The sequence below is a fragment of the Limulus polyphemus genome, unplaced genomic scaffold (assembly GCF_000517525.1).
Source record: "Limulus polyphemus unplaced genomic scaffold, Limulus_polyphemus-2.1.2 Scaffold3319, whole genome shotgun sequence".
Lineage (NCBI taxonomy): Eukaryota > Metazoa > Arthropoda > Merostomata > Xiphosura > Limulidae > Limulus > Limulus polyphemus.
The window spans coordinates 92994-108905 of NW_013668929.1; the positions used below are offsets into that span (position 1 = coordinate 92994).

Genomic DNA, 15912 nt, shown 5'->3' on the forward strand with positions numbered 1-15912 from the left:
GACTAAATGTTTGTGTTTTTGTGTTAAAATTTGAAATCATTCTGGAACAAAAAAAGCATAATTTATATTTTTTTCCTAATATTTTATGGTGGTTATGAGATCAGTCAAATTGACCAACCCCGTATAGAGTTAGAGTAGGGAAAATATAAAGATTTACTGAAAACAAATATTTGAAATGTATTTAAGAGGTTGTAGAAATTACACAAATGATATTTGAGATTTTTGGGACGAAGAACAGTTTTGTAATCATAACTTGAAAATCCCCTCGAACTCGGACTAGTAAAGAAACAGACTCAATATATTCACAAACAAATCTTTAGAAAAATACTTCATTATAAAATCTGATATTTTTGTGTACAAAATACTTGAAAAGTTTACTAAAAGTCTACCAAATTTTGTGAAGATACACATACTGCATTACAAGTTATAGTATAAATATTTAACATGTGCAAATGTATATACAAACTAGTGTATTTTATATTGAACCCATCGTGAAAGGGTTAACTCAATTTTTTGTTTATGTAAAGCCTCCCCCACTGTGATAAATTGCTTTACAGCTACAATTAGAGTATACAAAATTTGAAAACTATTAGTTTTTAAGAATAAACAGTGTATAATTATCTGTTACATTATACATTTATTCTAGAAGAAAAAAAGGGTAATTCAGATTTATTTCATATCGTTTGTTATGTGGTGGTGGTCATTTAAGATAAACTTTTAACATAAATTGAAACATTGAAGTTTTATTATTGTAATCTCAAGTTTTTGTTTAATGTTAAAATTAATGTAAACATTTCTATAACAAATTATTTTAAACTTTTGTGGCATCTGTTGAATGCTGTAGTGTCATAATCATATTTATGTGAGTGTAATTTGATTATTCATATTTTATTATTAGTATATGTATATCAATGAAGCTTACAATCACTGAAACACAGTGTTTACAAAGAATTGTATGTTATCTATGGTAACGAAACAAGGATAAATGCTTAGATCTTATAATTCCACTTCCACCACTAGTGGTATTCTGTGTGATATCACCTGTATGATGAAATGTTATATCACCAGTATGATGATGAGTTGCTTGGAATTTTATAGACCCAAGTTCATGTGTATTAGCTGAAGAAGCTTGTAACATGTCTCTGTAACCGCTTTTGTAGACCCAAGTTCTATGGGAAGTCAGAACTTTAGTTGTGTGTTGGGGGGTCACTTCTGGTGGCAAGCAATTTAACTTGACTATTTCTAAACCAGTAATGGAGTAGCCTCTTCTCTGTCTCTCTCTGTTTTTTTTTTATTGCTAGAATCATGATATGATTTTTCCTTGCTTTACTGATACTTTTCAACAGTATAGATACCATTTCTATGTAAATCTAACATGAATTGCCTTTCATGCTTTGGAAATTCCTTTAATGGAATTTTCCCAAATAGTGTAAATTATGGGCATCATTCAGAGTTGTAATTCACAAAACTTCAACTAAGTTTTAACAAGAGGGTCAGAACTTTTAACCTTTGCAGTCACAGGGATGGCTAGAGGCCAGGATGATTGGTCATGCGAATTGTTACCATAGGCCATGAACAACCTTATGTGTAATTTTTCATTGAAAAGTATTAGATAACTTCTCACCATTATACACTTTGAGAAAAAAGCTGATCTTTAAGTCTATGTGCATGGAGTTGTTTCATTAGACCAAGCATGTATTAATATGCACTGTAATTTTAAATTTACTACGTGTATCTTCTTTAAATTTGGTAAGCTTTTAGTATGCATTAAAAGTATATCAGACACAAAAGATCAGAATTTGTGATGAAGTATTCTTTATAAAGATTTGCCTGTGAATTTATTGAGTCAGTGTGACTCGGACTCTGGCTGGTCTAAGTGCAAGGTTAAGGGTAAAATACATTTTTTAATGTTACAACTTTTATATTTCATATGCATATCCTTTAGAAACTCCTACATAAATATCAAAAATTGTTGTCAGTAAAACTCTGTTTTTATGTTATTTTTTCTATTCTAACACTAATTGTATATGGGCTTAAACAAGTGGTCTGAGAAAAATTTGTGTTCACGATTTGCAAACTGTTCAGTAACTAGGCATCATATGGTACAAAGAAGCACATTCAAAATAACCGATCAATGGCCTTGACACCAGAATGTAATTTAATAACCTTGTTTGTGGTTTTCAATACATTACAAGTATTTTATAGATATCTAAAATAATCAGCAGATTCAAGAGGTGGTTTACAAGAGTAAATTGAAAACAGACAAGGAAGGAATACTTGAACACAAACAAATTACAATGAAACAAAAATGTTTCATTCCCTATGCTTGTACAGTTGTGCTTTTTTGTTTTTTAACTGCTGATTGGTTCTTACATACATTTTTGTAGACTTCTTCAGCTACTGGAGCTGTAGAGAGAGACCAAGGTTTATAGTTTAATACTCAGTAATCTATTATTATGTATGTCAACAACTATTCCTATTATACATAGTCAGGGGTAGTTAACCCTGTAACACCCCTCAACTTTAGCGTAACCCAAACCCCAGAGAGTAGATGATACAAATATAAAATCAATCATATATAAGCCATTGACTAAGGTAAATGATTAGCACACACTTATGACCTTTCACATATTTTTAAAGAGGATTCCAACTAACTAAATGTGGAACATTTGCACACAAATTTTTAAAAGTTTGTCTAAATAAAGATATGTTTGTTTCTAGTTAGAGAATGTAAAACATAATAGTTTTTCTGCTGCAATAGTATTTTGTAATATTTAGATATTTTTTTCTTTGCGAGAAGTTCACTGAATCTTCTGTTTTAAAATCTTGTAGAGACTTGCATGAAAAGAGTTAATTCAATCTGTTAACTCTTTTCATAAGAGATTCAAGAGATTTAACATTTGTTGAAATTTTTATTGCAGAAATTTCACAAATAAAGCTGAAAGAAGCTTTATTATGCTTATTCTTTTTTTAAATTTGTTGGGAAGGTTAACCATTTGTATATATATATATACAAGAAAATAGACCTGCAACATCTATGGAAAAATAAAGTGTAATAAATATTAAAAATGTGCTAACTATTAAACTTCATATGGTATATACTGTAACATTGTGTAAGGATTAACAAATTTTAGCATATATTTGTCTTACATTTTGATACAACAATCAGGGTGAAGTCTTTGTGTTTGTTTTTAATATTGGCTCACTTTTTCAGCTGTGTCAAGGCAGCATTATTACCTTACTCATCTGACATGCCCACAGTTTGTAGTACACGTTTGTATAATAACCTCCAGAAACCAACGTTTGGTGAATCCTTTCGGTTTTTCTCCCACTCTCAAAACTTTTCTCAAAAACCCTTCAGGTGTATCTTTGGTCTGTCAGTCCACATGGTGATGAAGAATGCTTGGTGAGTAGAAAAAACATAAAGTGTATTTATAATTAAACGTGCTGGATCAAAGGCTTGAATAAAAGCATGAAATTAACAAAATAACAGTAAACACTTAGAATAAATAAAATTAAATACACAATAATAAAGTCAGCAATATGAAGTATAAGTTAGGAAATTAAACATAAAAACTACTAAGACTTTTGTTTAAATGAGTTTGTGATAACTCACATTAATAAGATTGAGCTTTTGTTAGTTTATTTTGTTTTGATTTTTTTAATGTAGTAAATAAATATCGGGTATTCATTAAATTTTCATTTTTAGCTTTGGGTTAAAGCATCACTTTATATAGACTACCAATTTGCTGAAATAAGTTTTCTAATGAATTCATAATAAATTGTGAAATTAATTGTAAACCTTATGTAACTAGAATATACAAAGAAATATTACAGTGAGATTTAAAAAACTTAAAATTATAGAACAAAGGAAGGTTCTTCATTAATCCAAAAGCAAATATTTTTACTTGTCCCATATACATATAATTCATTAACATGTTTTATTAATCAGGGGAGTGCTCAAGTGAGCCTTGCAGATTTCAATCCAGACCAGACACTTGCAAAATGGTACAACATTTTAAGTTTTCGTTTTATGCAGTCAGAGTCTCTTTCTGAACGAAATAATCAGGTTTGTAATCAGAAGAAAGCTAGATGTAAGGTGAGGATACAATCTGAAAATGTAGCAAGATGTAGGATAAGACTTATCCTGGACCAAGGACTTTGGTCAACCATGGTGAGAACAATGTTTACATTCTTCTATCCATCCCTGGGACCAAGAGACTGATAAAAAGCTGAGGATACCACAGTTACTTCAACTTCTATTGATTACATCCTACTTGCATCAACACAGGATCGCAAAGGGAGGTCATGGTGGAAATGACCAGTCTGGACTTTGCAAGCCCATGTAACCTAGACAGTCAGGAGCCTTTCTGAACAACAGGGCACACTTTCAACAATCTGAGGCTATGTCACGATAAGAGTTTGATGCAAAAAGCAATGGTGATATGAATCCCACTAAATTTCTGGAATATGATAATAATATTGCTTCATTCATCAGATTCTCTGAACTGAAGAAGAATGAGGAAGGCCTCCCTCAAACACTGATGGTGTCTCAGCTGTACAGCAGGAAAGACAATGGAACTTGTCTGTGTCATTTTGCAATGGTTAACCTGCTACTGTTTAAAAGTATAGCTCAACAGGGATATACTCAAGTTGTGCATTAGATTTGACCATACTGGGAATCAAGTGATCAATGTACTTAGTAGAGTTTAAAGCTCAAAAGCATGGTTCCCATAAATTGCATATAAAGTCATTTCTGAACTGTTCATGGGCCAAGTGTGTACCCATTCAGTCTGCTGTTCATGGGTCAAGTGTGTACCAGTTCAGTCTGCTGTTCATGGGTCAAGTGTGTACTCGTTCAGTCTGCTGTTCATGGGCCAAGTGTGTACCCGTTCAGTCTGCTATTCATGGGCCAAGTGTGTACCCGTTCAGTCTTTTGTTCATAGGCCAAGTGTGTACCCATTCAGTCTGCTCTTCATGGGCCAAGTGTGTACCCGTTCAGTCTGCTGTTCATAGATCAAGTATGTACCCGTTCAGTCTGCTGTTCATGGGCCAAGTATGTACCCATTCAGTCTGCTGTTCATGGGCCAAGTATGTACCCATTCAGTCTGCTGTTCATGGGCCAAGTATGTACCCTTTCAGTCTGCTGTCTATTTGGTGTTGAATGACACTGAGTTGTAACTCACATTTTGTACAAATGAATCTGACTGACAGTTTCCACGGTAAGTCTATCTTCAAGGCACCAATCTATGAACCGAGACGACAACTTTCTTTTAATCAATAAAATTGCCAGGACATGCCATTTCACCTTGTATAGGTTGTCACTGTTACCTGTGTTCATTTGTTTAAATGGTGGCTTCTCTCAGACTGGATAATACTTCTGTTGTATAAGCCCTGGATTCAGTGAAGCTGTTGGTTAAACTAGGGGCTGTAATGGACTCTTGAGGCTGTTTCAGAGTAGAATCAGCCATTGTTATCAGCTTTTTTTTGTGTGTGTGATACAGAGCTTAGCTCGAAATGACCACCTTAAAGTGTGTTGCAATACAAACAGCCCCAGGTTCATTCGTCATATCTACATTGAACTTGCTTATGGGAATCTTGTCATGATCAGTTGGAGATATGCAGACTGAATGGGTACACACTTGGCCCATGAACAGTAGACTGAACAGGTACATACTTGGCCCTTGAACAGCAGACGGAACGGGTACATACTGAGGAGAAGTTTTTGGTATCTCCGAAGATGCAAATAGCATTCCATCAGGTACTACAGGTGCATTAAAATACTTTGATGCAGTCTGCTTCAGTGGCAAATCCAACTTATGAAACAGTTTGAGTGTTGGTCTGTAACTATGAGTATATTTCTATTGAATTCCCAATTTAGATTGCTAAGGGGAAGGGAGATAGAACAGACAGCCATGTAACCATCATAGTATTAGCGACACCGAAAATTAAAATCATGGACACTATGTGGCAGTTAAGACCATCACAGTAGTAGCAACAATGAACCACATATGACTGATGAAAATTCTGTTTGGGGACGGACACCATAAATGATCCATTTGGAACTCTGTGAAGAATATCTGAATCACAGCCTGAGCATACTGTGCATTAAAGTGAAAATAGGACTGACATGACAAGTATAACATCCTATGTTTGTATAAACAGCTTTCAATGTAGGATTGTATATATCACTAAGAACTGAGCTATAAGACATGAATTACTTTGGGCCTTGCATAATGGAAGGCCAGGAAGACACCAAGGAGTGGGATAGAGTGTCACAAATCACATTCATTTGGAGCTTTTTGTCTTCATAAAACATCAGAAGAGTTGAAGAAGAATCAAACATTGGGTTGCACAGTACACCACCATCATGACATACAGTAAGGTGTTATCCTACTCGGTTCATTCATGGTTTAAAAACATCTCATCAGACTGACAACAGTAATGTGAAGTGTACCTTCTCACAACACCCATCCCTTGACAACTGATTATTGAACACAATCTTTCCTGGTGTTCCAAATTGTGTTATTTGTTGTTCAGACAGTTGACAGACTGCTCTATCTACCAGTGGATGTGCTTGAACCAATTTGTTGAAATGTTCAATAATGACCGGTGCGTAACAGCTGTCCTTGCAGAGGATCAGCTATATCTAGTGTGGCTCTCTCTACAAGTGAAGTAACACCCCTCTCTGCCAGAGTTTTTTCTGTCATGTGGCTGGTATTCACTTGGGCAGTGCACGTGTTGAAGTATATACACTGTTTTTAACCCTTTTGTGTGAAAGTGGACAAAAACAGCTTCTGTGCATTTACAATGGTGTTTATTGCCTATCAATGGGGATAAGCACAAGTTTTTACACCCTTTCACATCCTGTTCACAAGAACTAACCAAATGCAGAAAACTGCACAAACATTTTGAAAAGCTTGTTTTACTTCTAATGTATGTAAATAAATAAGTATTGTTTGATATGTATTTGTGAGAGAAATATGACAGTTTTCTTTGTCCCATAGCCTTTTTGCATTTGAACCTTAAATGTTAACACCTGAAGTTAGTGTATCTACCAAATAACGATTTCTTGTGATCAACTTGTTAGACTACAAGTATTATGCTGTAATACTTATAGAAACCAAATAACTTTCATTCTGTTACTATTTTGTTGTTTCATGTCTGACATTTGGCTGTTGATACAAATTCATGTGCATCAAGTGATGTAACCAATCCACATATTCCTCTGGACATTTCATTGTATCTGCAATTGCTCATTGGATTTTAATTCTTATGACTGTATAGAAATGGAATAAAGTATGCTACTTATATTTCACAGATAATATAAAAGAGTGAGTGACCTGATGATTAAAAAACATTTTAACATACATTTCTCTTTACATCTTTCACATTTTGGTAAAAATTATGGAAAGTTCTTCATATAGTTGATCCTAGTGTATGATAAGGTGCTGTTATTGTTGTAATTTTCTATCTGAAAATAAAATTGGCAGAAATTATGCACACTAATCTTTACTCACTTCTATGTACAAACAACTATAGGAAGAAACACAAAAAATGTGTAACTGTTTTGGAGGTTTCTGAAGTTTCTCTTCTATAGCTTATGCTTTATTCAAAAATGAATTAGCTTAAAAACAACAAAAAATACAAATTTTTTCCCCAGTATTTCAGAGATCAATGGCTTCCCTCTTTTATGGCATGTTAAATGAAAGGTTCTTAGGTACCATTGTCTAATATTTAAGTACTAAACCCTTGTTCATAGTTTGTCTAATATTTAAGTACAAAACCCTCGTACATAGTTTGTCTAATATTTAAGTACAAAACCCTCGTACGTTCTTTAGAAAATTTTATGAGATCCATTATCTCTTCTGTTAACTTTTGTTGCTAAGATTCAAGAAACTAATATTCTTTGGAGTTTGCTAGTACTTAATATTTTGTGTGCTGTCAGTGATTAATGTTCTTCAGTGGTAAACAAAATATATTTTTACTTATTTGTTACTTGTATTAATGTGAAATGCAAAGCATACATAAAAAAACAAAGGTATTAATGAGTGGTTTATTCCCAAAAAAAAGTTGATAATTTTACACGACCATTAACTTGTATTTTGATATAATTCTATATGTAAATGCTTAGTGAGATGGTATTGTTATCATCTATAATTAAAAGTTGGGCTGATACTAATCTTCTATGGCCTTTGGGATGATAAAGTTATTGGATGGGAAATAAAAATTATACAAAACTGTTTGTGCAGTTGTGAATATTGTTTAAGATGTCTAACATCAGTTTGATCTTTGATACACAAATGAGACACTGGAAAAGATAAATATTGAAACCTTAAACCTCCACAACTGTATACATTTTAGTAGGGGGACTAACCCTTGGAGAAAGCTACAGAAAAAATTCTCAAACTGTGAATTAAAAATGAATTAATAATGTAACATTTTTAACTATAAATTTGCTTATGTATATATTGAGTATTATTAAAATGATGAACCTTCAACTGACAGCTATCCTCCACAGTAATACACCACACATGCTACTGTTCGGAGACTAGCTTTATGACTTGTTTTACATTTAAACCAAAATGGTCTATTTTTTAAAACTACAGGCTCAAACAGAAATATTATACACTTAAAATCTCTGAATAAAGTTTAACTGTATTTTCTTATGCTTGCAATCTCTCTTGATTGTATGCAATTCAGCATATTTTTGAGTCATTATGAATGTGTGTGATTTCTAAGAAACTTAAAACAGTCTTTATACAATATTTAACACAGATGAAATTCTGAGAAAATTGATAATATTATAACACTCATAGTTTGGACTAGGACTAGGCAAATGTGTGCTACTAGTTTTCTTTTTTCCTATCTTTTATAGGTGGCTCATCTTGGTGCAAGACTTGCAGAGATGGCCCGACTGAGGTTCCAATACGATGAAAAACGAAAGCATATCCATAGGATTCAGCAGGAGATGGCAGACTTGGAGGATAAGATGGCTCCGGGGCAGCTTGAATCTGATAAAGATAGGTAAAAACCATACTCTTGTCTACAGGGAGGCAAGAACCTCTTTAGAATAAGAACAGTCAAGCAAATCAGCTAAATTAGCTCCATTTGTGTCAAAGGTTGTTTTTTGTTTTTCATCACTGTATTTCTTCTCATCAAAAAATGCTGCTACTTCTTTTTTACTGCTTTTTTCAAGCATGTTATTTTTAACAGTTTATAAACATTTTATTTTGTCATTTTGATTATTTACCTTCATATGATAGATTGAAAATAGCATCTGCAGTTTTAACCAATTCTGTTAAAAAAGAAAGAAAGAGCCTTGTCTCAAATTTCACATTTTATAACTTGTTTGCTTTTCATTAAATATCTTATCTATTTCTTGAAGCAGTTGTGGATCACAAAGAATAGAATTTTATTCTTATTTGATTTCTCTGATACGTATGTATGACTTAGCATGCCATCTGATTGAGTGTCATATATAATATGTGCTTGTATTACCTAAGCAGACATATAAGCATGAATAGCATTTGTGCCATGAGATATGCTGCTGCATGGTTATTCTTGTCTTTGCTTGCCAATCCTAGGCTTTTGCTTATCCAAGAGAAGGAACAGTTACTCCAGGAATTGCGTAGTACTAACATCACTGGTTGGAATGAGAATGCAGTTGCCTCCATTCAGGAGCATATATGTAAATTACAAGAAGATATATGCAATGCTAAGGAGATTTCGCATAAAACAATTGCAGATCGGTAAGAATTTGTGGTTGTGTTAAAGGAAAAGAAAATTTTGATCAAAACCTTCTTAAGATGACTTTCTTTAGTATTTATATAAAAAATTTTATGTAATTATCATCTTAGTAATATTGTCTTTAAGTAAGCTTTTTGTTTTTGTAGCTTTTGAGATGTATTCTTGTATGGTCTCATAATTTATGTAAGTACGTTTATCATTTAAGATAAAACATACATTACCTCTGCATTTACGGATATCGTCATTTTTGCCTACGTTTTAACCATCATGTAACTATGAAACTAAACATACTATAACTTTTAATGAATCTTTATGAAATTTGACAATCTTTCTGTAAATAATACAAATCTTTCGAACAAAAAAAATCAAGATTTTTAGTTCAGTATTCTAACTAAAGAGTTGTTTGTGAAAGTATGGAGTCATAGTCTGACTCAGACTTTGATTAGACTATAAAATTGTTTTCCTTTTTAAAATTAAAAATAGTTTTTTTCCATTTTACAGTTTCAACTTTCATTTGCATAATCTCTGGAATATCCCAAATAAATATCAAAAGTTTTTTCAGTAAAACTATTTTATCTGTTATTTTCTCTAGCTTGACACTATACAGGCTCGGCCCATTTTACTGTACTTGTAGCCACAACAGAAAATATAAACTAAATCTAAATTACTTTCTTCTTTCTCCAAGGACTGTGCATTGTAACTGAAAATTACAATTATTTATCCTAACTAGCCTTAGGCTTACAACAGTTTACATCTGTTTTTATGTAATCTTTTTGTTTTATTGCTCTTTAAACTGCGTCTAACTGCTAGACATCAGGCTAACAAGTTGCTGAAGTTATGATAAAACAAAGTATTGAATTACATAACGCACATGTAACTCGTATGTGTACCTTGATGATAAATTTGTTTATATTTTCATCTATGTTTTATTTAATCTAGTAAGTTTGTAATTTTTATGTAATTTAGTTACTTTTATAACAATAAATAAAATGGGCTTAAAAACAAGAAATTTAACACTTACGTATGGGTGTTGTAAAAAAAAAAGTACAAGACCCATACATAAGTATTAAATATCTTGAATTAAAGTTGACCCTAATTTTTGCTAAGGTTGTTGTTAGCCTTTTAGTGAATTTTTATTTATTTCAAATATTCAGTTTAGAACACAAAATATTAACATGCATAAAGCATACAGTGTCCTATAAGTATTATAATTTGACTTCTAGCTAAGCTATAACTACATTAAAATAATTCCTTTATCTGGTTGAACTGAACTTGGCGATAGTAACTTTGAAACTATATGCCAAGTAATTCAAAAGTTGGAGCTAGCAGTATATGTAAGTCAACAAATTGGAATCTTCTCTCTCTGTTGGTTACAAACAATATGATAGCAAACACCAAAGAGAATTATTTTCAACAGGCAATATGTGATGGGAGTGTGTGGTGGGACTTTCTGGTTTATATCTAATGGAAAATGATTGGAGGATATAAAGTTAGATTATATCTATACTATAAGTTTGTAGTTTGCATTATAAAGTTCAAATAGGGGTGAAAAGATTATCTAAAATGTGCAATTCAGAGCAAACAAGTGTTGCGTGATACAGAAAAGTGTAGATTATGAATTTGTTTTAATACATCCTTTTGAAATTAAGAAACAAAAAGTTATATAATGTTAAATTTGATATATTAACTACATTTGGATGGCAAGTGTATTCATATAAAGTAATTTAATTAAATTTTATATTAGTTTGAAATGAGTCCAGTTCTGGAAATAGTGAACAGAAATTGTGAAAGATATGTTTGAGTTATACATTTGTATGAATTTGTGTATAATATGATGTGCTATTGTTCTCAGATACATGGTTCATGTTCTGTTGCTGCAAAAATGCCCTTTGCATGTTGGGACTGTGGATGTGCTTTAACAGTCCAATTCCCACTATTTTGAGTAGCCCAAAAATTGGCGGTGGGTACTGCTGTCTTATTTCCATATGTTCAAAATTAGTGATGGCTGTGTGGTTAATAGCTCTTGGTTTAGATTTGTAGGAAAATTCTAAACCAAACAAAAAAAGTCTGTTTTTACTTTATGCAGTTGTGTAATTGAATATAGATTAATATTTTCATGTGTAGTTATGAAATCGTAAGATGGATTTGATAGCTTTTGAAAATAATTGCTTGCACACATGACACGTTATTTCTGTTGGTAGGTTGAAACTTCATGAAAAGAAGAATTTTTTCATTCAGGAGTTGAGTAATGCTATACAACAAATAACATTTTTAGAAACCAAGCTTAAAAAGTAAGTACATTTTGTTAAGTATTTATTGAGTATAAAATGTAACTTCAAGAATATATTCTTTATGCATTATGTTCATTTCGTTTGGTCCTGGTTGTTCTTCATATTATTTGGTCTCTAGATTAAATAATATTTTTTAAGCTAGAAGTTTAGGTTATGTTATATAAATAATAGGTAAATGTATGTAATCATTTTACTTACAAAAGTATTTTGGAAATAATATGCACCTGTACATTGTATACATATGGCATTAGTCTCAAAGAATCTAGAGCAGTGATATTACTATTAAAGAACTTAACTATTGAATGACCATTTAAATGGGTGCATTTGACCAGTTTAGAAAGTTTTCACAATAAAAAAATTTGGGGCTTAAACAAATGAAAAACAAATTAAGTTGTTTTGTAACATTTTTTACTGCAAGAAATAGTATAGTTTATATGTTGAATATAAATAAGTATTTTGATTTCTTCTTGTGTTACTTTTTCTGTTCTACAGCTTGTCTGCAAGTACTTTGTCCATGTCATCCAGTAGTTCCCTTGGTTCACTCAGTACCAGTTCACTGTCTGCAAGTAGTCTTAGTTTCACTGATATCTATGGACTTCCGAAATGCTCTGTTGATCTGTCAGTACAATGTCACATTGGGCAATTGATGCAAGGAAGTAGCCAGAGCATTGCTTCATCTACAGGAGCATTTGAAGTATTGTCCTCTTCCCCACCACTTGGTCAAGGTAACAGTGGACCCTCTCTTTCTACACGTTCTTCTCTCTCTTCAATATCGCCCCCTATGTCTCCTTATGAACCTCATCCTAACTGTGACCATGCATCTGCTCTTGCTGAAAGACAGCAGAGATTAAAGATTCTTGAAAGCCAGTTGGCCGAGTTGAGATTAGAATCTTCATCAGTAGAATCTCTTAAACCTAGTACCTCTCAGTTAAGATCCCATCAAATACCTGAAGACTCTATGAGAAGAAATCATAATTGGTCATATTACTCTGTGCCTCAACAGAATGTAGAAGGAACAAGCGAGAGCACTATTAGTTATCCTGTCTGTGAACCAGAAATGGGAAGGTTCAACATACAGTGTAGTGAACCAAATAGTCATGCTAGTGTTTCAGCTGCTGTAAGTGAAGAATCTGTAGCAGGGGATAGCGGTGTGTTTGAAGCATCAGTAAAGAGGTAATTACAAGAAATTTTAAGTTTTAGTTTAGAAGCTGTATTTTAATTGATAGGGATGTGTGTGTGTATGTTAGGTAAAAATATTGTTTGTGTTGCATCAATTGTTAGAGCTTTTTGTTTCTTTTATCAGTTTAATAAATAACTCTAATATGAAAATTATTTTGTAAATAACAGTTCACGAATTACTAGAATGTTTATTCCAGGATTTATTTTGTTACATTATAAGTTAAAATCCAAAAGGGTTAACTTCACCATTAATGTTGATGGTATAAGTAGCTTCTTGACCACTAATATGTCTGTTATTTCTCAGCTGGCCAGCCTGATGTTCACTGGTATTGGGCAAAAGATTTCTTTAGTAGTGGATATAGTGATAAAGTGTGGTTGACATATTATTGCATTTTTTTTAATGCACTCATAAGTTCTAATAATCATTATTTAAAAATCTTACATTTCACTTGACTCAGTATATTTTTGGGGAAAGAAAATTAAACATATGATAGTTATAACTTCTAAATCTCCCCATTTCTCTTTTAGGCTTCAAGTAGACAAACACATAAAAGAGCATAGTATAGAAACAGCCCAAGTTCAGTTGAAACTAAGGTTAGTTTATACTTTGTAACTAACTGAATATTTATAACAGAAAAGTGTTTTATGGCTTATATATATGTTGTTTTAGTTTATTCATTATTTTCCTTGTTTTTTTGAGAATTTATATTGATTGCCATCTCCAATATATTATGTATGACCTATAAAAATGCTTAACATATGTTAAACATATGATTGATATTAATATATTTTATCCTGTTAAAATATTTTAAATGAAAATAAAATTTTATTTCTGATTTAAAAATGTCTAGGTTTTAGTTCTGGGAAAAATGCTGTCGTTAATGAGATTAATATTGTACCAAAAAATGTGTACTGTTTTTATTGGTGGTTGTTAAAGGTGTTGCTTTTATGAAGTTGCATACTCTATACCCAAATAAAAGTTGTATGTTTTATGTATTTATCTTTTTTACATCTCTTTTGCAGGTATGCAATAGAGGATCATTTGCTACATGTAGGAATTGAACGAGCAAGAAACCTTTCAGAACTGAACATCCACGCAAACCACAAGATGTTAGTATAGAGCTGTAGAAAATTTAATTTTCCTGTACTTTATCAAAGTAAAATAAATATATATGGTTAATTGTTTTTTTTATGAAAAAAATTGACATCTCTTTGATTTGATTTCCATGCTTGAGAAGTTCAGCACTGTTTTCCCTACAAACATGGAATCCTATTGTAGCAGATTTGTTGGTGTACAATCCATGTAGTGGTGCTATTTCTGAACCACTGACCACAGAAGGCAACTTGCTGGTGGCAGTTTCTTTTATTTTTTACTTTATCATTACTTATTACTCTGAATCTGTTTTTTTTTTCTAACGTCACGTATCCAATACTTGGCACAGGCTTTCCTCCCTCTAACAATCTCCTCCAGTTTCTTCTAGTAATAATTCTGAATTCAATTGATATAAATAGTTTCTGTCCTTTCCACTTTTTCGATAACAAAGGGGACATTTTCCAAAGCAAAATTTCTACCGTTTTTAATTTACATGGTATTTTATACATTAAATATTCTTTGTTAAGTGTTGTATGAATCTAATATAATATGCATTAAATGTTATAATAGTAAGATCTATTTTATATGTTAAATAGTTAGGGAAAAATACAAAATGTGGAAGTATGTGTGTGCATTGCTAGGCTTAATGTTGCCACTTTAAGCCCTAGCTGTATCTACAGTTATAAGAAAGAACCTAGAAACCTATTTTTTGAGTGATTCAAGAACTGTTTTACAAAGGAATAAATTAAACATAGAAAACAATAAAAACTCGTGCACAAATGTGTACAATAAAATCAAAAATATTTATTATGTATGCGTATAGATGCAAAAAATATTGTGCTGAGGATTTTCTTCAACTGTTGTCCAGTTTCTAAGTGCATTTTAAAGATTTCCTCTAGCTGTTGGAGCTGGAGAGTGATGAAATACCTATCTGAGATGAAGAATGGAACAAGATACTTGATATATAGCACTCATAAGTCGGAGACAAGGTTCCTAGTCTCTCATCCAACAATCATAGATAATCTATGTCACCAGTTATTCCTATTATTGACCTACATAATCGGGAAGGGGGGGGGGGTAACTCTAGGCTGATAATAACTTGTACAAATCTCTATCATTCCTCAGTTGAGTACAACCCACACTCCAAGGGAGTAATGATGCAGAAACAGAATCAAGCTAATGACCATTTTGGTATGTAACCTAAACAGAGCACATATATAATAGAAAAACTTATTTACTGATCAAGAACATTCTTATCAAAATTATTATTACCTAATCTGACGTAGGGAATGGTGGCATCATTTCAAAACGTCAGGTCCCAGGTCAGCAGAAAATCTGTGTCAGTTTTTGGCATCATTTTACTATTTACTGCCAGAAGTGATGATTATAGCAATAGACAAGATAAAGTATCAAAAATAATTATTGTTGTTGAATAAATATGACGTGTGTGACCTCAATAAAAGTTTATTTCACTCGAGTTCAGAAGTTTCTAGAACATTTTCACTTTTTTCTATACACAATATTTTACAACAGGTTATTGAAGTAATAAATTTTGTATAATTGATTTTTGCATGATTTAGATTTGTTTAAATGTTATTC

General features: G+C 32.1%; 1 protein-coding gene across 1 annotated transcript in view; it reads left to right on the forward strand.

Moving 5' to 3' along the window:
• LOC106469127 (protein kibra-like) overlaps nt 1-15457 on the forward strand; it is a 44723-nt gene extending 29266 nt beyond the window's left edge. Inside the window, exons 5-14 of the mRNA XM_022397557.1 lie at nt 899-953; nt 3953-4099; nt 4947-5126; nt 8879-9027; nt 9588-9752; nt 11952-12041; nt 12534-13214; nt 13749-13814; nt 14244-14330; nt 15439-15457. Of these exons, the coding sequence (XP_022253265.1) occupies nt 899-953; nt 3953-4099; nt 4947-5126; nt 8879-9027; nt 9588-9752; nt 11952-12041; nt 12534-13214; nt 13749-13814; nt 14244-14330; nt 15439-15442 (1624 nt within the window). The 3' untranslated portion in view covers nt 15443-15457. The remainder of the gene's footprint in view (nt 1-898; nt 954-3952; nt 4100-4946; nt 5127-8878; nt 9028-9587; nt 9753-11951; nt 12042-12533; nt 13215-13748; nt 13815-14243; nt 14331-15438) is intronic.
• Nucleotides 15458-15912: the final 455 nt, after the last annotated feature.